A 26,788-nucleotide genomic window follows, 5' to 3' on the forward strand; every position below is an offset into this window, starting at 1 on the left:
CCTTTTCAAAAACGAGTCTTCATTAAAAAAAAAAAATCAAAGGGCTCGCAGTTATTATTGCCTTCTTAGCTGTTTTGGCTGCTTTGCTTTTTTTGCTCTCATACTGTAGATGAAAAAAATAATAATTTCCAAAGCCAGAAAGATTCCATATTGATTAGGTTCCTTCCAGAAGGATAGAATTTTGAAGTGTTAAAAGGCAACTGTATGAAACTCCCCCCAAACACACATGCAACTGAATCTTAATTTACACAGGTGCATTTTGAAGCCATAAATACCCTGGATCATCTTTGAAAAGCCACAGAAATTCAGGTAACTAATCAAATTCAGAGAAAGAAAACTGAAAATAAGAAATTCAGGTAACTAATCAAATTCAGAGAAAGAAAACTGATAAGTATGTGAAACAATTTGGCATTTGTTGGTGCGAATGGTGTCATGTGCAAAAGTAACTTGAGCAATCCTGTTCAAATCATCAAGTCAAGTCAAGTGGTAGACAGAAACATGTGTTAATAGTCCATGCTAAGAGGGAAAGATCTCCGGCTTGCCAAAGGCTCTATTCAACCCCAACTCTTCCTTATGAACTTGCCAAGTCCTAAGACCTGATAAAGATTCCACTCAATATTTAATTTTAATTAAGAAAGCCTCCTCTTTCAACAAAACACCAGACACCACTGTTTCTCAAAGCTGGAGCCAGCAGCTGTGGCTTCTCCTGTGTCTAGAATTTAGGATTCTTGAATTAATTTCTAATGTCACTGAAAGTCAGGGATAAAAAGAACAGTTCATCTATCCAACTTTAAGATAAAAAAATGTATCCTGTCCTTTCTTTTAGATAGCTGGGCAAAATTGTTGCAAATTCCAATCTGCAATAAGCATTTGGCCCTGGGGAAGCACAAAGAAAGAAAGAAAAATCTTATTATTTACCTGGCACACCTAGCACAGATGTTCAAGGTGACCTTGGCTTGTGGTTCAGCTGTATGTGTACTTCGGGTTTGGTTAAATTTGCTCCCAGAAGAAATGACACTGGTTACCCCTTCCATTCTTAAATCATCAAGATCCTCTGCAAATTAAAAGAAGAAGAAGCAAGTATATCACTAAGTAAATATTTGCAGCAACATATTTGCTTTAGAAACACATAAATTGCAGATTCAGCCATGAAGCTTACTGGGTGACCTTGGGCCAGTCACTTTCTCTCTGTACCAAAAACTTCACAGGGTTGTTGCAAGGATAAAACGGGAGAAGTAACCATGCACACTGCCTTGAGCTCTTTCCAGGGAAGGTGAGAGGAAAAGGTAATAAAGTAAAAATAAATTTAAAATTCCCATTCACCATTAGTTTGTCAGCCTGTTGTGAAAGACAATTATTTAACAAGGATCAGCTTGGCAGGGAATCTTTAAAACCACAAGCATGGAATGCCCTCCACCCACCCACCAGTCAAAGCCAGGGTAAGCAATAATGCAGATCTATGTGGGTGAAGGAAATAACGTAATGTATGGACAGTAGTGAAAATATGTATGTGGGGGTTGTCACAAAGGCACTCAACTCCTACATGCATACATGCTGGTAGATGATTCGGGGGTACAAGGCATTTGAAGGGCTCTCTGCCAGGTTAAAGGTTGCAGATTCTCCAAGTACTCTTCTGTCTTTCTCTCCTTTGTATTTATCTTCTGGTCGAGGCAACATTCCAGAGGACAGATGCCAGTAGAGGGCAAGGCCAGAAGCAAAATGGATGGAACAGCAAATGCTAATTTATCCACACATCCTTCTCTATTCTTTGCCAAGGCAAGCAAGAAGCTTTAACAGAGTTAAAGGATACATTCAAGACAAGCAAGAACTTAAGGAGGCTGCAAAGCAGGGCAGGGGTGAGGTGTAACCTGGGGACAGCCCAGGTGGAGAAGCCTATTGGCAAAACCTATTGGTGTTTCGCAACTTTCCGACTAGCTGCAGGACCTTAGCCAGACCTAGCAGAGTAAACGCAGAATCTACGGAAGCAATTGGCGACTTGGCTGCAGACAGGATAGATGAAGCAGGAATCAGGAACTTGTAGTTAGGTGTTTATTATATACAGTGGACTATTTACAGGAACAGAACATGGATCTTTCGCTAGCTCTCTCTGACACGAGTCACAACTCCTACACTGACACACAGAACTCTGAACTCCAAACTCTGAACACTGAACTAACACATTCCAGTCAGAAGGCCATTAATTATCACTCCCTTGAAAGAGCTTGACCAAGCATGGAGCTGTATCCATGCCTCTGTTATCACCATTCGGTTGCTGGGGGACTGAGGTTCCCTATCCCTGATCTAGCACATCCTAACAAAGCATTATAGGAGGAAAGGGTATACACTCAGAAGGGTATGTAGATCTGTGCAATATTATTTTTAGAGGCATGATTTTGGGGTTGGCAAAAAGCATGCCTGTTTTGTAAATTATACTGGTTTCTGAAAAACCAGCCAAAGTTCACAGGAGATTGTTTGTCATATGTTTCTTCAATAAAACTCCACTGTAAACACATTTGTGCTTGCTTTGTGTGTAGGAGGGAAAGGGGGAATCTGTGTGTCATATTCAACTACCATATTTTAAGAAATTGTTGCCGGTAAACAAACACTGAATTCATTACCGCTGGCATATTGTTGAGGTAGCCGATTTTTTTTCAGACACATGGCTATATAGTGTAGCTGTTTATATAGCGTTAAATCAAATTTTGGCCTAGCCTTGAATGCCTCGCTCGTATTTCTTTATGTCCTCATAGTTTACTCAACTAGTTTCTTGTTGCGTCAACTTTTGCTAGTTTGCCAAAAGTCTGCTGATGCATGCCATTTCCACTCTAAAAATAGTAAGGTAGGGCAAATCATGAAATTAATCAAACAGTAACCATCTGTAACATCAACAGTAATTTATACTGAACAATACTGAGGATTGTCTTAAATGATTTCATGCTATTAACTTAGGAGTTATATAGAGGTGTACTTTATAAATCTTAAACTAATATTTTAAGGTAGTCCAAGCCTAGGAGCCAAAGGGTTGCCTTAGATAAGCTCAATAACTTAGATATGCATACAGGGGTCTTTTTGGGGAGGGGGACCCGGGGGAGTGAGGAGGACATAACTGAACAGTAGATTCCTATGCCTCATCACAAATGGCTTTTGAAAATGTTTTCAGTTTTGAAAGTGGTTTGTTATGTTGCATGGGGTGATTGTGCTCAAGAAAGGAAAGTTAATAACCTCCTTGGGCACGCAGAATTACTTGTGCAATTCGCTAGATCTCAGCCACTATGTTGCTGGTGGTTTTAAATATTGCAGAACATTTCGGAAGGACCAAATTGAAAATAAGAAAATGCCTTTATGAAGAAAATAGAAATGGATATACAGTGGAACCTCGGAATACATCTAGCTGAGCTTTCCATACATGTTAATATTAATTCAAGAGGGAAATAAAGTGCATCTTGCACCCTAAGAACCATTACATCTGTGTGTGTTTTGGTCTAGCCACTGGCCTGCTTTGCACTAAGCCAGGTTCCTCAGTCTTTTTCTACTGTTGTAAAAAACACTGGCTTAGTATGTCATCCAAACCCAGACTCGTGGTTAAACTTTCTCAATGCTAACCACAAGCAGTAACTAGGAAAAAAAACTTTGGTTGCAGCTCATGGTTAGCCTGTAGGGAAGGTAACCACGAACCTGGATTCACAGAATACACTAAACCAAACTTGGACGTAGCTGAACACATTGCAGAAACAAATACGGAGGAGCAAAATAGCTTATCACGACATATAAACAAGGCCAGTGAATTAATTCTGTCTCTTCATTTTTTAAAGCAAAAGCTAACTTGGCTAATTTACAAACTTACATCAAGGTCATCCTAGCAAATTCAAAGGATGAATAAACCATTTATGTATTGGAAAGATGCATAGATTTGTTTCATGACTGTGAGGGGCAAATGTCAAGGAAATGAGCCAAGAACACAGGTGCAGATATATCCATGTAGTTAGTAAAGACTTAATTTATGAATCAGGATGAGCTCTGTATATTTTTGGATCTGCCTGCTGTGAACTGACTAAATAAAATGTTAAACTTAAAAGGAACGAGGACAAGAATATTAAAATGAAACTTCACAATTATCAGTGTGTAGTAGCATCAAGGAAACAGATACTTAAAGGGAGCTTATTTGTCCATTTTTGCAGAACTAACAATAACATTAACAGCTGCAATTCTACTGTGATTAATAACTATATAAACACATACAGCCCCACATGACAAAATCATGATTTAAACTATTTCTGTTCACACAGACAAGCTAGTTTTACAAAGTAAATTTGAATCTGAATATTTAATTGCATTGTATATTTATTCTTTGTTTTTGCACTGCACTTTTACATTTTTAAATATACTTTTTGTTATGATGCACTCCAATTTTTGAGAAAAGTTAAATAGTTAATAAACTGGAAAAATTATATTAAAAAAGTAAAGTAAAGTAATTGTGCTGAAAGATACACATTCTGGTTATTCTTCCCAGGCTTGGAAGTGTTTTTGTTTAAATAATCCAACACAGCTTTTTGTTCAAGGAGCTATATTTTATATATCTTGCACAGAACTCATTTTTAGTAAGATCCTTTTCACACATTTAAGTTTGGTTAAGATTACTGGATCCATAAAGAAAATACATTAGTGCCCTCAAGTGGCAACAACCAAATGCTGGAAATAATGCTTCTATAACAAAATGTTAGCCTATAATAGTATTAAGACACTTGATTCAGTATAAAATATTTCAAAATAAGAATAGTGAACAACAGTCAATATAAATAAATAAACAAACAAGGATGCAAGTGTCACATTTACCTGGGAGTAAGTCACATTGAACCAGCTTACTTTGCTGTAGACATCTGTAGGATTGCTGCCTATTTCCCCAGGACATTTAAGGAACAAAAGTTGCTACTGATCTTAATTTTTCTAAAGGACACAGTGTCTTTACAGGTTAACATATAGGTCACTTGCTATAAAGAAAAGACAAATATATTGCAAGGTATGAACAACCTATAACCATAAAAATTATTTAATCCTCATTCTCTGAAAAATATTGCAATAGAAGAAACCTTCTGAAAAGCTGATAAATTCCAGTAATTATTCTGAAAGCATAACCACAGGAGAGACTAAAGTCACCACCAGTGGACTCACTAGAGACAAGCACAGCTGTTGCATTTCTTTAGAGAAACTATAATGTTTCTTTGTCACTTGGGGCACCATTTTAGTATTATTGTGATGTTTCCATTCAGCCTTCCATGCAATGTTGAAAACCAAGAGAAAGGGGCACAATAGTGGGCTTAGATGTCATGGAAGAAAAGGCCTTTTTAGCCCATGCTACAGAAGACAATAACAGCAACTTCTGGGGGGTGGCTTCCTCCCCAGAATAATAATAATTTAAAAAACACACAACTGGGTTAATTTGTGGTCTTTTTGTAGTTCTTCCCACAGCAATTGCCCCTTCTACCCACTAATCTGCGGAACAGTATGTTCAGAGTGAGCGAACCCCCACCTAATTCACTGTAGAATGACCTGCTGCACTCAAGTTCTCTGTTTGCTGGACAGAGATAGTGACCAGATCAGCTGCTGGAAGCCCTTGGCCTGCCTCAGTGGACTACTGAGCAGGAGGTGGATGGGAAACCACCAGGCAATTGTATTAGAACAGTGGTTGGAGGCACAGGTCCCCCTGGACTCTTTGCAGGAGGTCCCCTGGAGGAGGGGGGGGAGAGAAAGAAGTATCACAGAGCTGTCAGATGAGAAGGATCTGTGAGATTGCCTCCTGGATCTCTGAAGATGTGCAGGTGCACACCTAGGAAAAGAACCTGGGAGATTCTAAAACCGTAGAGCCAGTGTGGTGTGGTGGTTAAGAGCAGTGGACTCGTAATCTGGTGAACTGGGTTCGCTTCCCCACTCCTCCACATGCAGCTGCTGGGTGACCTTGGGCCAGTCACACTGCTCTGAAGTCTCTCAGCCCCACTCACCTCACAGAGTGTTTGTTGTGGGGGAGGAAGGGAAAGGAGAATGTTAGCCGCTTTGAGACTCCTGAAGGGGAGTGATAAAGCGGGATATCAAATCCAAACTCTTCTTCTTCTTCTTCTTCTTCTGAACATTTAGCAAAGGAGAAACTGCAAGACAGTGCCACAGTGACAGGAACCACTATGGTCAAACAGTCAAACATGCCTCATTCCTGTGCACAATTGCACTGGCAAACTGGAGAGTCCCGCTGGGCAGGCCACAGAAAAAGCCAGACCTAACTATCAGAAGAGGAGGAAAACCACCAAAGCAACATTCATCTCTGACCTGTGTCAATTCCACTGGCCTGATCAGGGAACAACAATCGCTTTTAAAATGCCTCCAAGTTTAAGGATCAAGGAATTTGGGATCAGCAGAGTAATCTCTCATGATTCCAAAGGGTTGTGAGACAAGCTGAACAACAAAAGGAGTTTTGTGGTTAAATGTGGCCATGTCTGCTGAGGGACAAAATGGCAATCCCACCCACTTTTGTGCAGCTGTGGAAGCCGCCTGCTCCAGCCAAGTCTCAGCTGTGGCCCAAGGAAGCAGAGGATGAACCCCAGCCTCTGCAAATCCACCCCACAAAGGCTGCTTGCCACAAAATGACAGAAGCACTGACTGAGGCAAATGTCAGAAGCAAGGACAAGGATGACGCCTCCCCCTGGAAAACAGGTGAAAGGTTTTCTGGAAATTTCCTGTCAGATCCAATAGGAGGAGTCATCTCTGTGACCAACTGTACGCCATTGGCAACAGGCATGCCGCCAATGTGAATTATCTCAGTAAAACTTCACTGTAACAGAACTGGACTACTCAGAATTCAATCTAATTCAAGAATGCGAAGGGCATTTTTAATCCAATTTGTATTCTGGAAAATGGGCTCCATTTGTTTTCAGGGATTAGTCCCAAATGCAACCTTCATAAGCATTTTGAAATAGGGCTTACTTTAGAAATGTAAATATATCAGAACCAACTACAGCCAAAACTCACATTAAGGTAACTGAAAACTCTGTTTCCAGCATTATTATAGAGTCTGCCTTACTAAAACAGTGATCCTCAAAGTGCTACACTGGCACAAGCCCCATTCATTTCTATAAAGCTTCTGCTTCAGTGAGAATTTTCAGAAGTGGCAGCAGATTGTCTGCTGTGATTTATAGCTGCCAGGTCTTAGCCATTCACTGTGGAATTAGAGAAACATCTGCGGTGTGTTGAACTTAGGGGAAATGAGGATATTTTCTGTTCAGTGGAAATTTACTCTTTGTCGCCACACTCCAATAGAGAGGACAGCATCTGGATTTTAAACCACCTGGGCAAGCACCATGTTACCTCTGGGCTCTATATTATGCACAGCACCTAGCATTGTTGGTACATGATAAATCAATGTACATTTGGAGCAATTAAGAGCAGTCTTCTTGCGACAATCATAACATGAAAGCTGGTCTTACATTCAGATGGGAATGGCAACACTAAAAGATAGGGATTGATAGAAGAGATGTAAGGAGTGGGTGAGTGGGTAGGAAGAACAGGTAGCAAAATGCCCAGAATAGACAAGGTGGTGATGGTTTGGCAAAGGATTTATGGGCAAAATGGGGTTTTTAAAGGAATTTTAAGAGGTTTAATCCAGACATATGGAACAGAATGGCAGAAAACACACATGAAAATCAGAAATAAACGTGGCTAACAGCAAATGAGTATGAACAAAGAACAGATAGCTTTTTGGTATAGGACTTGCTGCTGTCCTTTATGGAGGGTGGGGTGGGGGAGGGTCATAGAGCCCACAGCTGTCCCCAGGGGGGCAGTGGGATCAGGTTGCGATAGCTGGTGCTTCTCTGGTCAGATACTGTTCTATCTCCAGCTTCCCCTTTTGTGGGTGGGGGGGTGGGACAAGTAATGCATTACTACCTAATAGACATAACTAGAAAATATTAGACTTACACACCGTGCCATTCTGACTTGAGGCTGGCAGTATTCCTGTGCTTTTAACAGGTGCTTATAGCAGAAATAGACTCTTGAGAGTCCCATGGACTGGAAGAGGATCAAACCTATCCATTCTTAAGGAAATCAGCCCTGGGTGCTCACTGGAGGGACAGATCGTGAAGCTGAGGCTCCAGTACTTTGGCCACCTCATGAGAAGAGAAGACTCCCTGGAAAAGACCCTGAGGTTGGGAAAGATGGAAGGCACAAGGAGAAGGGGATGACAGAGGATGAGATGGTTGGATAGTGCTCTCGAAGCTACCAGCATGAGTTTGACCAAACTGCGGGAGGCAGTGGAAGACAGAAGTGCCTGGCATGCTCTGGTCCACGGGGTCACAAAGAGTCGGACACGACTAAACAACTAAACAACAACAACATAGCAGAAATCCAGAAGGGGAAACCTTTTCATGAGATCTGGAATAGATCTGGAATTTTGGCCCCCCAGCCTTCCCCGCTGCCTTTTTTGTATGTTGTGATGGAAATAGTCTGATCCTAGGTACACAACAACTCAGCTTATAGTAATTCATGAATAGTAATTATAAGCAGAGTCTTGTTACCTTTAAGCATATTTTGCTAAAAATACAGATTTTCAGTCGTCAATGCCAGTTCTAATAATCTAATTTAAATACTGAGTTTGCTAGTTCAACATTCATATTCACGTGAATTCCTGAATATCTGATTATGTTGCAGCTTTACAACTCCCTCTTCCCTCGGGCCACTTGCTCTTGAATATAATAGGCTGTTTTTTCTAATTAGGCTTATCTCCATGGATTTTGTGCACGAATAAGACAAATTGCTAATATGCGACAAAATCCTATACAATTTCGCATAGAAGTAAGTCCTTCTGTTCTGAGATCCGTGGGATTTACTTCTAGATAAATGCTCGCAGGACCGCAACCTTAGAGCAAAACTCTGTACACATTTGCTGGAAGTAAAGCCCAGTGTGTTCAAGAAGCTTATCTTTTTTAAAAGTGTATGTAGGATAACAGCCTTAACCTTTTTTTATGTATCCTTTCTACACAAGAGTACAGAACACTTATTAAGTTGGAGGAACTGGACATGGAGGAATCAATGAAGTGATCAATCTCTCAAAAGGCCAGTGATTCTGATTACTGCTTAATTGGTTAACCGTAAAATTGTATTCTGTATAAACACAAACCATTATTTCATTCATCCATTCCTTCATTCCTTCATTTAATCCTGTCATTCCTTCAGTAACTTCAGTTTAGTTCTCTCCTCACCCCCTCCTACCTCCCCCCCCCTCCTTAGAGCAACCTTTGTGAGGTAGGGATAAACTGAGAGAGACTGACTAACCCAACGTCACCCAGTAGGTTTAAATGGCTGAATGATAATTTGAATACAGGCCTGCCCTATTCTAGTCTAACACTCTAAAAATCTAACCACTGTGGCACACAGGCTCCAACAACAGTACAGTGGTACCTCGGGTTACATATGCTTCAGGTTACATACGCTTCAGGTTACTGACTCTGCTAACCCAGAAATAGTACCTCGGGTTAAGAACTTTGCTTCAGGATGAGAACAAAAATTGTGCTCCAGCAGCGCAGCGGCAGCAGGAGGCCCCATTAGCTAAAGTGGTGCTTCAGGTGAAGAACAGTTTCAGGTTAAGAACGGATCTCCAGAACGAATTAAGTACTTAACCCGAGGTACCACTGTATATGAGAAGGGGGAAAGGCCTTTAAAAAAAAAAAATACTTCAGTTTGTGGTCTAAACTAGCAGCTTCCACATTACACAGAAAAAAGGACTTAAGTGATGTCTCCCATTAAATCTGGCATCAATGTGCCACAAATACAGCAATTACTAAAACTCATTATAATGTGCTAATTAAAACCATGGCATAAATAAACTTGAATATATCTTCTGAACATATTTAAAATGCACACTTCCAACAACTAAACTAAAATAAAAGAGGGGATAGAAAGAAACCCAAACTATTACCAATACTTTAAAAAAAGAACAGCATTAAAGAAATGAGAAGGTACCATAGCTCAGTGACAAAGCACGTGTGTTTACATGCAGATGGACCAGATTCAATTGTCAACCATCTTTAAATAAAAAGGATAAGGTAGGAGGTGATGCAAGAGACATCTACTGAGGCTTTGGAAAGTTGCTGCAAATCAGAGTAGATTGGCAGTCTTCAACGTTTTCAGGTTCAGGACCCACTTTTAATTCAAACCAGCATTTGGGGGATCTATTTCTTAATCTATTACCATATATCTGCATGGTGCTAGTGCTCCTGTTGTGACCCACCTTGGATCAAACCATGACTCCCTAGTGGTCTCAACTAGTGGAGCAGAAAATACTGGGATAGAAGAACAATAAGTCTTAGAATAATGCAATTTCCTGCACTTCTAAGAGATTCTTCAGCTATGGCTACATACGTTGTTCACTAACTTGTATAATCTAACATTATTAAAAAATTGTGCGAGACATTCCAGTTAAACTGTATAAATGAAACCACAGGGGGAGGAATGCACATTAATTTAACCAAATGCATATTGTTATAATATTGCCTTTAGGAAGACTAACAGAGCACCATATTCTTTTAGCAGCAGCCAAGGCCAGGCAAGCAGCTGACAGCGTGGAAACAAATCATTTGAACGAGTAAGGGAAGGGCTAAAATTAGTGCGACATTGTAGGAAAATGGGTGACTTCCTAATGATGGAAGGCAGCACAGTTAGTAATGACAGAGGTGAAAGAAGGCTCTCGATTCTTTTTTGGGTTACTTTGCTTAAGTCTATCCTTTCGGCCCATCTATTTGAAACAGCCCCAACATTTAAAAAATGAATGTTATGACATCATCTAAAGAGGCTGAGGGCAGTAATTTCCTGTCTTGTTTTTTGGGATTTTTCCAAGAACACAAAGCATGTAGTCATGTCCCCATATGTGATACAGCCTTATGAAGAAAGTCATAAGGTGACACTGGATTTTGTGCAATAGGTGTCAATCATTATACTACAGGAGGGGCAGAGTAAATGCAGCAATGGCAAAACCACATTTGAACTCGCTCCGTGAGTGAATTAAGCTTTTAAATTACCGAGCAGTTCCATTGCATCATCTTCATTGTCAATATCTTCTTCTGTTACTGATGGAGCTGTGCTTTGTACAGAATCAAACGAATCCTGGGAGAGCATGGCAGCAAGTAGTTTCTTATGTTGCTGCTGCTGATGTTTCAGTCCTTTAGTCTTTGGTTCCATCTTTAAACTAGAAGAAAAAGAATTGCCTCTTTGATTTGTCAGTCTCTCCATGAAAGCACCTAGGGGTGTCCATTGACATCTCGGGAGAATTCATAATTTGATCTTACTAAAACAATTTACCGTGGCCAACATAAGATAATACTAATGAAGGAGCTGACTTGCAGGCAGGCTGCTATGTCCACATTGCTGGGAACCACAAGCATAATTCCAATCCATAATTTCATATTTATTCCATAAATTCAAATAATAATAATAATAATAATAATAATAATAATAATAATAATAATTCATATGCCACCCATCTGACTGGGTTGCCCCAGACATTCTGGGTGGCTTCTCCAAATGTTCTTGAACTACAGCTCCCATCGTTCCCAACCCCTGGCCCCACTAGCTAGGCATGATAGGAGTTGTAGTCCAATAACATATGGGGACTCAAGGTTGAGAAAGGCTGATTTAAAGTGTTTCAGGAATGCAAACCCATGTTAGCAGATAAAATAGAAAAAGTAAAACATTGCTAGGAATAATAGCTTCAGTCTATTTCATTCTTGCATCATCACACAACTCTTCTTTAAGAAACTATTTGTGGTCATATATTCATTTTGCCCTAAATATAGTCTTAGGAGGCCAGCTATTTACTATTCTTCCCCAGAACCCAATATTTGCACCTTCAGCAGATACCACTATGCTAATACAAAGTTTCAGCCACATTCAAATCATAGCAAATGACAACCCACTGAGGCAGAGAAGGTTCTGCACATCCAAATTGTTGTACACAGTATTCCTAAGGAGTTAATAAAATGAACATTCATATTTTTCACTACAGCTGTGTTTTCAACAGCCCTTCAGCTCCCACTCCTGACAAACCACCAAATTGCCTTTTAAGCTCCCAATAATGTACTGTTAAAACTGATGTAAAAACATTCTCCATCTCACTTAACATTTAAAATGATCTGACAATGTTAATAAATTAGCACTTTATTAGTGCTTGAAAGAAAGATTATTTGCAAGTAGTAGAGTTACTAAACTCAAGGCTAAATAATTAAGTTGAATTAAATAACCATCTAATCAGATGGTATTATATGTTGGAATCATGTAAACACTGTAATTAATTAATACTTTAATAATTAATTAAATTGAATTAACTCCTGGAAACAGATCTGTTACTCTGAGATGACATGCATTTAATCAGTTGCTATACAAAGACACCTGTGCAGGTCTAAATAGGTACCTGATTTGAACTATATGTAGATAATATTGCTATCTTCGTTCTTCTACATAATTCCAAACAAAATACGTAAAGTGAAATATTTTACTGACCTAATTTTAGTGCATGTGGCAAACTGCCTTACATAGAGCTCATTATAAAACGTAAGTTTTATTGACCCTCATGCAACCCGCCATTTCATGCAGATGCTAGTCTAATTTATGTAGCTAGAGAGGCTAAACTCAGGTTGTTGTATTAAGATAACCAATAAGGGGACAATTTTAGATGTTCAAGTTCTTGATAAGAGCAGCAAAGTTTACCTTCCTCCAGGACTGCTGCTATCTTCGCTATCCCATTGTTCCATTTTGCTTCTTGGTATTGGAGGCTGCAGCATTTCGGCAGCCAATGGGTCTGCATCATTCTCTTCACGGCCAACCCATTCGCCAACAACACGGGGACGTAAAAGGGGAGCATTAAAAGCTGCTGCGTCCTAGATAGGGAAAATGATGCTTTAGCTGCTTTTTTATATTCATTCTCTCCCTGGAACGTTTATATAATGGTTAATGGCAATTGTCTCTTAACGATACACATCAAGCTCAACAAATACAATGAAGGGGAAATAGTTTAAAACTAACTATAAAAAATCGTCAGTAGGCACTGAAAGTTCAACAGCAAGGGAGACTGTCTGATCTTAGCTGAAATATTAAATGCAAGCTTGGAATAATAGAGTTACACTGGACTCTTCTAATGCCCCTGGAAGAAAGAAAAGACTGTCTATGTATATATATGCATCACTAGATACCTGCTTTCATACCGAAGCATTTTATGTTATAGAACTGATTTTGTTTGAATATATTTAAAATGAAATTTCAAAATATGTGCAAATGTTTTCCCACTAATGCAGTGTTCAAAACTCCCATTGTTCTAGGCACATTTTGCAACAGGGAATTTCATTAGAACAAGCAGTTCCTGAGCTCTGGGCACAGTACTGCACGTAAGATTTCAGATTAAAACTGCAGAGTGGAGGGAAAAGAGGACCTTTTTCTGCCTCCCCACTTCCCGCTACTCTCTGAAGAATGGAGAAGAGACCTTCTTGAGAATATTAGGAGGGAGGGCAGGGGAAGGACTAGAGCATGTGAAAAATGAACATAATGTTTTAACTGCAGTTCATACACTTTCAGCTTTGTATTCTTGTTAATAAAAAAGTGTGCCTAGACATTCCATTGTTGCGCCTGTAACCTAGATTTAAGGTGCCATTTAGCTCCTAGCTTTCATATCTCAGTTTCTAACACTGCACTAATGGTATGCATGCCTTATCATATCTGTTCCAGATAGTTGTTATTTGTGTTTTTTGTATTCATTGCTTCAATGTTCATTGCTTCAATGTAGACACTCAGAGGCACACACAGAACTTTTATCATTTAACGAGACAGAGCCCTTACCTTATCAATCTCATCAGAAATGGCAATGCCTACAAATAAAAGAACACAGCTGTAATGTGTTTCAAAAGCAAATTAACAAACCAGTCTACTATTTTCTTGCATATCTCATGCCTTCTGTGTAAAACTAAGGAGCTGTGGTAAGGATTTTTTTTTTTTTTTGGGGGGGGGGATATTTTAAGAAGATAAACCATCATGCAAAAGTGTTTCCCCACTTTTTTTTGCTGCTGTTTTATTTCAGGAAGATAATGGGTTACAAGTTAAAGATGCTGGCCCCATTGAATGTTCGTCAAAGAGAGAGAGATAATGCAGGAAGCAAGACTCTCCAGAGCTCCCCTGAATGTTCTTCAAGTCGCCCAAGAGTGCAATGGCACAGTGATTGAAAACCAATTGTTTAACAGTACAAATGTTTGAGCCTCAGGGCTTACATGCCCTCCCTTCCCTTTGTTTGTCATGATCACAAGACTGAGATTCGAAGCTTTTGCCTATGTTTTCTAACCTCATTTACTCATTATGTCTGAACCTGAACAATCTATCTAGTCTCAACTATGGTTTATGGGAACGAGCTTACAACCCTGTCTTGTTTCTCTAAACCAGGGGTTGTCAACCTGGTCCCACTAGTGAGCGTTTCAGGATTCTAGGTGGGTGGGAGGGGATTCTACGGCACAAGCTGAATCTTCCTTCCATCAAGCACTGGTGGGTGGTAAGGAAATTTTACCATCAAGAAAGATGCATTAGTGGGCAGTAGGTATAAAAAGGTTGACTACCCCTACTCTATACCATGGTTAACCACTAGCCACAGCTCTCAGCTTGGACCAAAACTGCAACTGCAGTTAGTTGAAAATGAAAGCAAGAGCTTCTAATCTTCTCCACATGGTGCCACCAGAGGAGAGGGGAAGAGGGTGGGTATAAACCCAAGGTTTATCCAGGTACATTCTTGTAGTGCAAACCTCAGAGCAGTTACCTTTCTTCCATTCATGGAAACTTCAGCTAGATAAAAATAGTTGGATCTAGCCTAATATCTTTCCTCTAAACACTAAAAATCCATGCATAGTATCAATATGGTATAAGTTTGTTAAACACACTAGACAAATGTTGGGTTCCTATTTTCTTAAAAGTTTTTCAAAACTGCCAATACACTGACCATTTTTTCAGTCTATATGACTTCCTTTTATTGACTTTTGTGTGGGGAAAAAGCATAACATACTGCAGAGTACAGTAATTAACATTTTATGAACACATCGATGTGTGTGTGGAAACACTAGCCATTAATGGATTTTTTCCCACTCTCCAGTTACAAAGTACATATATATCGAACAAAATACACTTTGCTTCCAGCAGATAATCTGTTTTTAATCCTGTAGAGATTAATTTAGGAATGAAAGTACATCCCGGCATCTCTAGTTGTGTGGGTTTTGCAGAAGCTAGAAACAGAAGCAAGCTCCAAAGACTTAATTTAGCCCACTCTTCACTTAGACAGCTGCTCGCTACAGCTACGAAGAGAGACAAAACCACCCTACTCAATATTGGTTTGGTACGTCTACAAATATGATGTACCCCTTGAATTTTAAATTTTGCATTTCCCCCCTCCCTGAAAATACAATTATATTCAACACACTATCTAAACCATCAGTAATGATGGTGAATAGCAACGGACCCCAGACATACCCATTTCCTCTTTTTCTAATACTGAAACCCTGAGTTTTTACGCATGCACAAGAGAGGTATCAGCAAGCTCAGCAAAGCCTCAAGGTTTGCTGAAATACAAAACGCTATGGTGAAAAAATATCTGAGTGACAATTTTTTTAAAAAAACCACACAGAACAGTTCAATGGCCATAAAATACTTGGTGGTCTGCATGCCAGTTGGTTTAACATGCCTGCTGATCATGAAATGCTGGCTGTGTGATAGGAGAAAATTTATTTAAGGAATTTATATACCCCACTTTTCACCATATGTCTCAAAGTGGCTTGCAAAAACAAAATTCAATAAATTGTTAGGACAGCATTCATGGTACAAAGACCTGCTAAAACAAAACTGGTTTAACCTGATGTCTGAAACTTAGCAGGGAACAGTGCCTGCCTTGAGTTCTAATGTGAGGGAATTCCATAAAGTTGGGCCCATTACACTGAAGGCATGTCTCCTCATTGAATAACGCTTCTGGTCCATAGGGTCCAGAGAGCTCCTCCATCCGATCTCATGGAATGGAGTGTCCTAGTACGGGGCACAGCTGACTGAAACTCTGAACAGAAGCACACCACACTAAAAGGTTTTGTGGCAGGTCCTACTTGTGCCAATTATTATATTTATCCCTTTCTAATTTGACATGGAATCAGGACTTACAACTAGTTTACTCCTGTGTGGCACCTCTCCTGACAAAATAAAAACCTTATTCCTTCATATCAATTGGATGCATGTGATGTCATCACTGAAAAGACCTCAAGTGGCAATTTTAGCTCTTGTGGTTCATAAACTGAATCTCTGGAATTCAAGACTATTCAACAGATAATAATTCCCTATTCTTTTTTATAGGCTTATTTTACAGTTCCCACCCACTCATATAAAAGCTTGTAGGTCAGATCCACATCACTGTCTGACCAAGAAAGTAGAATAACCACAGAGCCTTTATTTCTTAGTCCTTGATCTTGTACTTGACTCCCAGACAGCTATTGCTTTCAAATAAGTGCAGGAAGAGTGTGCTACCACAATTTTAATGTAGCCCAGGTGATTTCTAATCACAGTGGTGGAAAAGAAGGCACTGTTGCCTTTACTGGTTTCCTTTCAGATATCTCAATTAAACAAATTCTGTTGGTGTTTATTGCACTTTAAACAATAAGTCTATGGCAATGCATTTTTCTGAATTGCCAGCAGATGGCCTTTCTAAAGATCCCATGCTTTTAACAGCTGAATTAAATGCCTTTAACTGTTGAATTAAACATGTTGGTTTTGATACACCACAGCTGGTGTATCTTTCAGAGCGAGTTTAGCTTATGTGAGTAAAACGGAACCATGCTCATTCTGTACAGTACAGTTGCATTGACTTTAGAATTGGTTTACTCTACAGCCAAATAACAGCAGCATTTACCCAGTTTCTAGAACAGGCCAGTTGGTCATGTCCTTGGAAAAACGTATCTGGACAATATAGTGCAATCTATCTTTAATGGAAATGCAGGAAGATATAGTGAAGCAGCTCTTTAAGAATGGAGCACAGTCTTCATTACCTCTACTGAGATATCTCAGTATCTCCACACTACAGAGTAAAAGGAAACCGCTTTATAAGTAGAAACCCAAAGCAGTATTTGGCAAAAGGACAAATTTGGACACAGTTCACCTTCTAACAATGTAATTCTTCCTCCTAGTACATTATTTGAAAGGGACAATAGCGACGCAAATTAATACAAATTTAGGAATTCATATATCATTATGGAATTTAGGGTTCATTGTGTATGTGCATGCATAAGCACATATATAAATGCAACAAATAAATAAATGTGTGCATAGCTGTCACTAATTATTAATATTATAAACTTTATGGTAATGACAGGTGCAAGAAGGACTAATGGGTATTACAGGAAGACACCGAAGAGCAGTAAAATGATATGGAAAATTATAATACCTGTACTCAAAATATTGACATTGATCTTATGTTTGTTACATGACCTTTCTTTGCCAGGGTAATAGAACACTGGCATAGAGGCTGGGAGTGGGGTCTTAGAAGGAGTTGGCTTATGTACCAATTCACACCCACCATCCATTTCCACCCCTCCAATGGACTATTCTGTCACCATATGTTGGAATATACTCCACAGCGGTGGCAAATATCCAAGATCCACTGGCACAGGCACTGGTTTGTGTCCTAGCCAGTGGGAATGGGACAAAGGAATGAACAAAAGAAAACAGATCTCAGGTAAGCATGTTTTTTCCTTCCAAATAAATGTGCTTAGGATCAGGGTGTCAATCTCAGGCAACACTTTAATTTTGTTCATTATGTAATGGACAAAACAAATTGCATTATTTGATCAAAAATGGTATCACTTAGCAAACGCAACACAGATTAGATTTTTTTTTAATAGCTTGCCTTAAAATGTATAGAAATTGTATATTAAAATGTCAGTCACAGAAATTTACACTGAAGGCATACACTTGTGAAATTGACAGAGCGATGAACATAAAGAAGGGAAATTCTAAAGAATCTGTTGGCTTACTATATTTCAATTACAGTGTACTATAGGGCCACTCAAGGGTGGGTAACCAACCATTCAGTAAGTCATATTAACTATTTCTGAAAAAATATGCAAACATGGAAAACTCAATTACATTTTCCTGAGATATGTTCAGGAAGTGATTGCTAGAAATTCAGTTGGGTACTATAATCATAAAAATGTGCATTTTATTATCAAATGAAAAGGCATGTCATTGTTTCCTGAAACCGAAATACAAAGCTCTTAGTGCGCTGCATTTTCTGGCATCTGTTCAGGTTTTCAATTTTTAAAAATGAATAAAAGCAAGCAATATAGCTTTGAACATTCTCAACTGTGCTTCAAATAGTGCATAAGCAACACTTATTCAAACTTAATCCTGCCCTACAGGCACCATAAACTATATTTTAAATGAGTTTTTGAAGATTTGGTTTGAAGAATCTGGGATCATAGGCAAATTGCCTTTAGTAGTTATTCCTAATCTGTGCTCTTGCAACTAAGACCAGCCACGTGCCTTTTCAGCACACGGCTGACACGCACATAACATCAGCATTAATCAACTTACTTCGAGAAAGATTCTCCAGGGCTTTACCCAGCTTCTTACTTTCTTGAAGAATATGGTTTAATTCATCAAAATCATGATGCTCTGATTTTGTCCTCCAGTCCCATTTGGCGTGTTCTGCTGATCTTGGCACTAAAGTAAAATGAAGTATATTTTTCTTATTTCATATTAGAAAAATTGATAATAATGAGCCTGCATGGAAGACCCAACTTTCCCAATGCTACCAAAGTCTTCCCCAAACTTGCTTCATCAGTATTTTAATTATCACACAGCTTTATTTCTATCAAAACGGATTTTGCAGTCATCGGTTTTACCTACAGTGCCCTGGTAACAACAGAATGTGGTCATCTAGTGTCACTCTCAAGGGACCCACTCTCAGGAAACTGAGTCCATGTTAGCACAGGGAGGAGTAGTGGCAGGCCTTTTGCCAAGGCTGGGCAGGCTGGGCACTGTCCCTTTCACTGCCTCCCTGGACCTTCAGATGCTTTTGGCAGTGGGCAGCAGTGTCACTTTTGAATGTAAGCAATACTAAATTCCTATCTGGCCCACCTTGCCATGGATGGTGGCCATCATTGGCAATGTGCCAAGGACGTCTGCAAGTCTTGCAGTGGCTCTGAGTAGTGGTTCCTTTCACAAGATTTGGGACCTCTTAAATTACTCCAGTGGTGAAGAAGGGAAAAGTGTTTCTGCAGCTCCCTTCCCAGCCCAGTGGTAGGGGGGAGGGAGAATCAGCCTTCATACAACATTTTAATTATATATTTCCCCCTCCCTCCACAAAGGTCCCCATACATACATACAAAAAATAATAACCCCCCATTAAGAATACCAGTTTCATTGTTTACGTCTGCCATCACTATACTGTAATAACTTCTTATGGGAGATAAGAATAAGAATTAGGGTAATTCCTTAGTAATACTTTCGACCTTCACTGGATTTATAGTCACCATTTATTTGAAATCACAATTTCCATTTAAAATCAGAATAGAAGCTAGCTAAAACCCCTGTCTTATTACTTGAATTATTATTATCTCCTAATACCCAGCATGCAATGCAAGTAACTATAGTGCACTAGATTTGTCATGGTTTATGTATAATGTTATTTTAGATTTCCCCCTCATTCCATAACAAAAATGCTCTCAATTTATAACAAAAATGTACTTGCTCATGTTATCCCTTTTTGATTCCCTCCCCTCAAATATTTAAATAGTCATTCGGTAACTCCTATTCCCCATCCACCCCCAAATTCTGTTGGCATTCATTACACTAAAATGGCAAATGAGCACATTTGTGTTATATAGTGGAGTCGGAAGATACGTACAGGGAGAAAAATGTCAGTGTTGTCAAGAATCTAAGCTGATGGTTTAATCTTAATTTAACTGCAGCCAAACAAATGTGTCATGCTCCTAGATACCTCAAAATAGGTACAGAATGAGGAATGTGTGGATGCAAAGCAAATGCACAAATGAATCATGTAAGGTGTACTGCAGTGTTACAAGTGTAAAAAGGTAAGGTAAAGGACCCCTGGACAGTTAAGTCCAGTCAAAAGCCACTATGGGGTTGCAGTGCTCAATTAGCTTTGAGGCCAAGGGAGCCAGTGTTGTCCACAGACAGCTTTCCGGGTCATGTGGCCAACATTACTAAACCGCTTCTTGCGCAACGGAACACCGTGATGGAAGCCAGAGTACTGGGTATTTGGAATCTATGCAATGAAAGGAATAACCTTTTACCACCCATACAGTAAATCCTGTACTACTGTTACAAACAATTACAAATTTATCTAGCGGCTGTAGAGTAATATTTCCTCCTAAATATTTAAAACTGAATATTTTATCATGCTCATTATTTTCCCTTCTCAAATATACATATTTGTTCAACCATAAATTGTTTCTACACGAGACACCATCATGCAGGAAACAAATGAAATAAAACTGAATATGACACATATAATGTTTTAAAACAAATTATGTGCATATGATATCATAATATTATGACAAGCAACCCACATTTGATATAAGAGTTTTTCATATTGACACATTTAAACTTAAAAGTGCAATCCCTGGTTTGGGTCATATTTCATTTCTTAAGAATCACAAGGTAAAAGTTTGAAGAAATCATTCATTATTAAATATGCTATACATTTGCTTACAAGATTTGGACTCTGGTGATGGGGGCGAAATGTTGGATACTGCAAGGTCACTCTTTGATTTTTTAGGCTTCTTTGCATTTGTCTGCCAGGGTTTATCATAGCTTCTGAAATCTCTTCTTGTTCCTTTATTTTCTGTTGGGGGAAGAAATAAGATTGTATTTGCTTGGTAGGTTTTTTTTTTTTAAGGCAGATATGTAAAATATACCTTGATAAAAACAAACTCATTCAAAATAAGGTATACTGTAAAATATGCATGTAGATTGTGACTCGGTTCACTTGTGACAAAATGTGTGCACTTCCAGAAAGGAGACTGTGGCCACTTTATTCCTCCTCTGGTCAGCCGTGTACTGCACTGCAAAGGAAATGCATGAATATTTTGATATATATATTTTAATTGCAAAGTAGCTACAGGAGGCTGTCTGACCAGCCAGAGCAACAACAAAGGAGAGTGCTTCGTAACATCTTCCCTCATTTCCAAAATCACTATTCCAAAGGTGTATTTCCTTTTACAGGAGAAAAGACAAGGGTCCCACATCTTTTCACCCAACACACACATAAGCCACTTAGGGGAAAGTGGACGAAGGCTTCACCATCATACACCCATTCCACCACTTAAACGAGCAGCTTCCTGTGAAAGAAGATTAGGTGAGAGAAGCAGGAGACTGAGGGTGCTTCCAAACAACTTGCTCATTGACCGTTCATCCTGATTTGTTTACAGAGAAGTTAGATGATGTTGCATCAAACAAGGGTTAGCCCATAATTTCCAGGGCATTTCCCCACCTTTCTTTATTGGAAGAAGTCCAATGTTTTGGGGAAGCAGGTTTGTTGCACAGGACCTCCTGATCAACAATAATTGTGCAGCCTGAATTTGCCAGTGTGTGACTGAATCCCACCTAAAAATAGTGAGTCTGGAAGCACTCTGGAGTTGGAATGGTGGGAAGTGTCATAGTGAGTGGCAGGCGGGAGGAGTTAGTAGAGAAGGACAGGAAGAAGAGGTAAAAGGCCATTGGTTAAGACAGTTGGTGGTGAAAAGGAGAGCATGATGTGTCAAGTGAATTTATTAGGTAGCAATAAAATTCCCTACTCTTTATTGACCGTATGTTCCTGGTTGTTATGATCCCTAAATAAATACAATACCTAGCTGTTCAAATATTTGATATGTTCTGATCCAGGTATATTCCAAAGTAAAATGTCTCACTCCACATTCTTGCCTTCATTTGCACAGTCAAGCAAATTTAAGAAGAGTCCTACCACTCAGTAAGTAGTAGCAGTGTTTACCTGTGATCAGTTTATGATGAGTCTGTATCCAAGGGACAAGCTGGGCTACCAGACAGCTAGTTACCCTGGCTCACCCAGTGATGTCTAGGGGCCAGAGCTCCAGGGATGTCACAATCCCACAGCTGCTTTTCAGTAAGAAGCAAAGCATCAGGCACTGTTCATGAAACTACTGCATACCTAATTTGGTTCTGAACGAAGATTAAATTTTACAGTTGGGAGGATTAGGAACTTCTGACATCCTAGAATCTCGTCAACAATGCACTATATAAATAAAATATCATTACAGAATAAGAATAATAATATGTACTGTATCAATGTTCAGCAGTGTTAAGCCAGGAAAACATGGATACAAAGCCTAACTCAACAAAAAGCTTACAATGCGACCTGGGCACAATCAGGCACAACCAAATCTACATCAGAGATTATTGTGATGAGAATATGGGATAACCCCATGCACGAGCCTGAGTTCCCCATGCATTAAATAAAATAAAATAAATATATGAGCATTGTTGTACAACAGTCTTCCCCAGCCTGGTGCTGCTGGATTATCATTTCCATCGCTGAAGAAGAAGAGTTTGGATTTGATATCCCGCTTTATCACTACCCGAAGGAGTCTCAAAGCAGCTAACATTCTCCTTTCCCTTCCTCCCCCACAACAAACACTCTGTGAGGTGAGTGGGGCTGAGAGACTTCAGAGAAGTGTGACTAGCCCAAGGTCACCCAGCAGCTGCATGTGGAGGAGCAGGGAATCGAACCCGGTTCACCAGATTACGAGTCCACCACTCTTAACCACTACACCATACTGGCTCACCTCTGATCATTGCCTATGCTGACCGGGACTAATGAGAATTGCAGTCCGAAACATCTGGAGGGCACCAGGTTAGGTGGGGAATGACTGTTGGTTGGTACTTACTGAGAATTCCCTAATATACAATTATTTTTCTACATACCTGAAGTTTCACTTTCTGCCCAGAGAGCAGCAGATCCAGACAGTGTCCTCTGAAGCTGACTACGACTTCCCTGTTTGGACTGGAGGTGGTCAATGAGAAACGGGATTGGATGGTCAGGAGTCTCTGTTATCAGCTTGGTCATCAGTTCCTTAAAAATCATAAAATCAAAGAAGTATTTTTAAAATCACCTTGTAATGGTAGGAGATTAAAATATAATTAATAGCGCACATTAATCAAAGCCTATTTTAGAGGAGATTGTCAGTGGTATCCAACATAGTTGTTCCATTTGTGAAAGGAGCAGAAATTGCTTGTGTAACAGAACTTTCTCTCCATGCAAGTCTGTTCTGTGAGTTCCCCCAACCTTCTAGAGCAAATTGCAGGCAGGGGCCGATGGTGATATTGCCTCTTTAAGACTGGTTTATGGCAATGGGTTAGAACCTCGGAAATAATGAGCTCACCTACAGTTGTCTTCTGTTAAGGCTTCAAGGCCGGTGTCACAAGGTAATTGGGTGGAAGAGGTGAACGCCCATGGTCTAAGTTCCCATAAAACCTGGATTGGTGGGAGCTCTTGCCAGCCAGCGGTCAGCGTCTATTTGGGCTTTTGACAGCATTTGTTCCATTGCTCAGCCTACTGAGATTCAAGTGTAAGCGTTTACATTAATTAGCTGGATAAGCTAGTGCTTGTTGTTTTCTTATCTTCTAAGCTGTTTTAATCTGTGTTATTATTTGGAGTTTTTCACTCTTGTAGAGTTTTGTTTTAGTAAAGTCTGTGTATGATTTTATGAAATTTGGTCTGGTCTGAGTTCCTGAACCCTTTAATTTTGACCATGCTTTTTGGAGCGAGGGTCATCCATCACAGGGCCCAAGGAGTGAGGAGATGGGGTGGGGAGTTCTGTTGCTTAAGTGTAAGACAGGATGATTTAGTTGGAGACAACCTATTGGTTTTGCATGTGTTTAATATGATCCACTTTACTTTGGACCAAACTACATCTTACAAACAGCATCTTTGTGGGTAAAAGGCAGTTGTGAGGATACTTGGTGAAGTCCTGATCTGGACCCAAAGTATGACTGCACAGTTCTTTCAAAAGGTGAGCAGACTTTAAAAAAACCCAAACATGATTAATGTAATGCACGGTTTGGCCCTTAGCCTGCTATCCTTTATGCAATTACCTCAGAGTAAGCCCCACTGAACTCAGAGGAATTTAGAAACAACTTAACATAGGATTGCACCTAGGCAATATATCCCCCGGATCTTGAAGAGTGCTGTGATTATAAACATATGAACATGAAGTTTAAAGCCAAGTTTAAAGTACTCCTTTTTCTTTCCACCAGACAAATACTACTTCTTTGATGACCCATTCTTATAAATATCTGAACTACACATCCTACACATACAGATTTTTGTGTGCACAGAGTTAAACAAAAGTTTGGACTACAGTCCATAAATTAATCACACAATTTTGATCATCTGGAAACTGCTGCACTGGATTCAGCAGCTCAGGTGGTAGGACTGATGATAATTTACAAGACAGTTTAATACACAGCAATATGAGCCCAAGTAATCAGGGGGATGGCGTGGGCTGATTTTGTGGGCTTTAGATGACAGGCATGTGCGGGTGCAAGATAAATGGCAACAGGAGTGTGTTCATTAATCTTTGCCACCTTCATTGTGCGCAAACGAGCAAATAAGAACCAGTGTGATTGCCGTATTGATCTGTAGGCTAACTAGTAACTCATTTACTATTCCTCTCAAGTTTTTATTTTCTATTGCAAGTTGGAAATAAAGCCAGTGCTTACAATCTTTTCTTTAAAAGAGTGCCATATATTTCCAGTCACATTCTAAAGTTACAAAATGTATTTTTTCTCTCACTTCCCACAACCCACAGTTATGTTGTCTTCTTTCCCACCCACTTCCCAAATTCTGAGTCCTTTTCCTGATAGCACGTGATAAAGAATAATAAAGTGGATTACAAATATTAAAAAGTACACATTGAAATGTTGGTATTCCACTAAAATAAAATAAAAATAACTATTTCACCTAGTTGCAGTAAACAGATGTGGAGAGAGTTACCAATTGTCATCTGGCTCCTTTTCTCTTCCTGAGCTGTCATCCATCTATTAGGAGCCATTCTGCCTGACTGCAGCAGAGGGAGAAGTGGTCCCACATCGGCTCAGATGACCAGCTGCCTTTGAGCTCTTTTACTCCATCACAACTAGTCATTATAACAATATACAAGAAGTGGGGCCATGTCCCACTTATGCCTATCAGAGTGTAAGCCTATGGGCAAGGACTGCCTTGTTTTTTAGCATCTGTTCGGCAACCAGAAAATTCTATGTACTTCATGAATTAACTAAAATAATATATATTTTAACCATGAAATGAACATGTTCTCCCTCCCCCCCCAAAAAAAACCCCCAGTATTTAAATGCATGTATTTAAATGCATGAAGACAAATCAACCTACTGGATTTCTTAATTCCATAATTCCACCATAGTGTACAAAAACACTTGATGTGGTTTTACATTGAAAAGTGGGATACAGAATGTGTAAGATAAATTATATATATATATATATATATATATATATATATATATATATATATACACACACACACACACACTCACAAACATACTTTACAGTGGTACCTCGGGTTAAGAACTTAATTTGTTCTGGAAGTCTGTTCTTAACCTAAAACAGTTCTTAACCTGAGGTACCACTCTAGCTAATGGGGCCTCCCCATAGCTGTCAACTTTCAGATTTGAAAATAAGGGATCAGCAGCCTCAAAAATAAGGGATCAGCAGCCTCACCTGTCCCAGGGACAGTCTACGGGATATCTAACAATCAGGGATAGCAGTGGGAAAAGGGAATTTCCCGCCAAAAAAAGGAAAGGTTGACAGCTATGGGCCTCCCGCTGCTGCCGCTACACCACCACTGTGCAATTTCTATTCTCATCCTGAAGCAAAGTTCTTAACCCAAGGTATTATTTCTGGGTTAGCAGAATCTGTAACCTGAAGCATCTGTAACCTGAGGTACCACTGTATAGGCAACTGGTGATGTACATACATTGTCTACAAATATGCTGCACCCTGCAATATGGGAATTTAGGGAAATGTTTATTTACTAAGGGTTGCCCCTGCTCAATTTGCTCACCAACCCCATCTCACCAAAGCCACTCACTCTTTGGTTTTCATCTCACCCAAGCCACCCCTCTGCACTCCCCTTTGACCTCACCAACCATCCTCTCGCTACCCTGCGCCATTGTTGGCTTCAACCCCACTGCCTTGCCCCCCTCCCTCAGTAACCAGCAGTGACTCAGCTGCCAGGTGATCAGGGGAGCAACACTGCCTCATCATGCTATCTGTTATTGTTTACTTTGAGAGCTCAGCGTTACGTTGGGGGGGCGGCAGGTAGACAAATCCCATGTCTCTAACAACTTTATGAACTTTCACAATGTTGTGGGATATACAGAAGGGGCAATGGCTGTCATATTAGCAATCAATACTACCATGTAACATCTCCTTGGAACGGATCCCGCAAGCCTCCACTGCTGGGACTTCCCTGTGATGCTACACTCTCCCAACAACCACCTTAACATAGCAGTTCAATGTTCCATTACCATTCAGTTGGTTAATGTACCCTTGAAATTGCATTAAAATTTTACAAAGTTAGTTATATAACTTCCTTCATCTGAGACAGAAAAAAATATCTACAAGTGAAATAACTAACTGGATATCTTTCAGACTCAAATGTACAAAATGTTCAGGGTAATCTTTTTGCCCTCTATCAGAAACAAC

The 26,788-nt window shown here is 39.6% G+C and overlaps 1 protein-coding gene across 6 annotated transcripts in view; it reads right to left on the reverse strand.

The window, feature by feature from the left end:
• The window catches only part of LOC310682367 (uncharacterized protein C8orf34 homolog), an 86,384-nt gene that overhangs the window by 43,646 nt on the left and 15,950 nt on the right, over positions 1–26,788 (reverse strand). For all 6 annotated transcript variants that reach the window (XM_083451103.1, XM_083451106.1, XM_083451102.1 and 3 more), the window contains exons 2-8: positions 22,993–23,140; positions 20,765–20,896; positions 18,622–18,750; positions 13,861–13,889; positions 12,739–12,908; positions 11,055–11,221; positions 919–1,054 (exon numbers count right to left, since the gene is read on the reverse strand). In XM_083451103.1, the coding sequence (XP_083307229.1) occupies positions 919–1,054; positions 11,055–11,221; positions 12,739–12,908; positions 13,861–13,889; positions 18,622–18,750; positions 20,765–20,896; positions 22,993–23,140 (911 nt within the window). The remainder of the gene's footprint in view (positions 1–918; positions 1,055–11,054; positions 11,222–12,738; positions 12,909–13,860; positions 13,890–18,621; positions 18,751–20,764; positions 20,897–22,992; positions 23,141–26,788) is intronic.

This window comes from Podarcis tiliguerta (genome assembly GCF_965153285.1).
Source record: "Podarcis tiliguerta genome assembly, chromosome: 7".
NCBI lineage: Eukaryota > Metazoa > Chordata > Lepidosauria > Squamata > Lacertidae > Podarcis > Podarcis tiliguerta.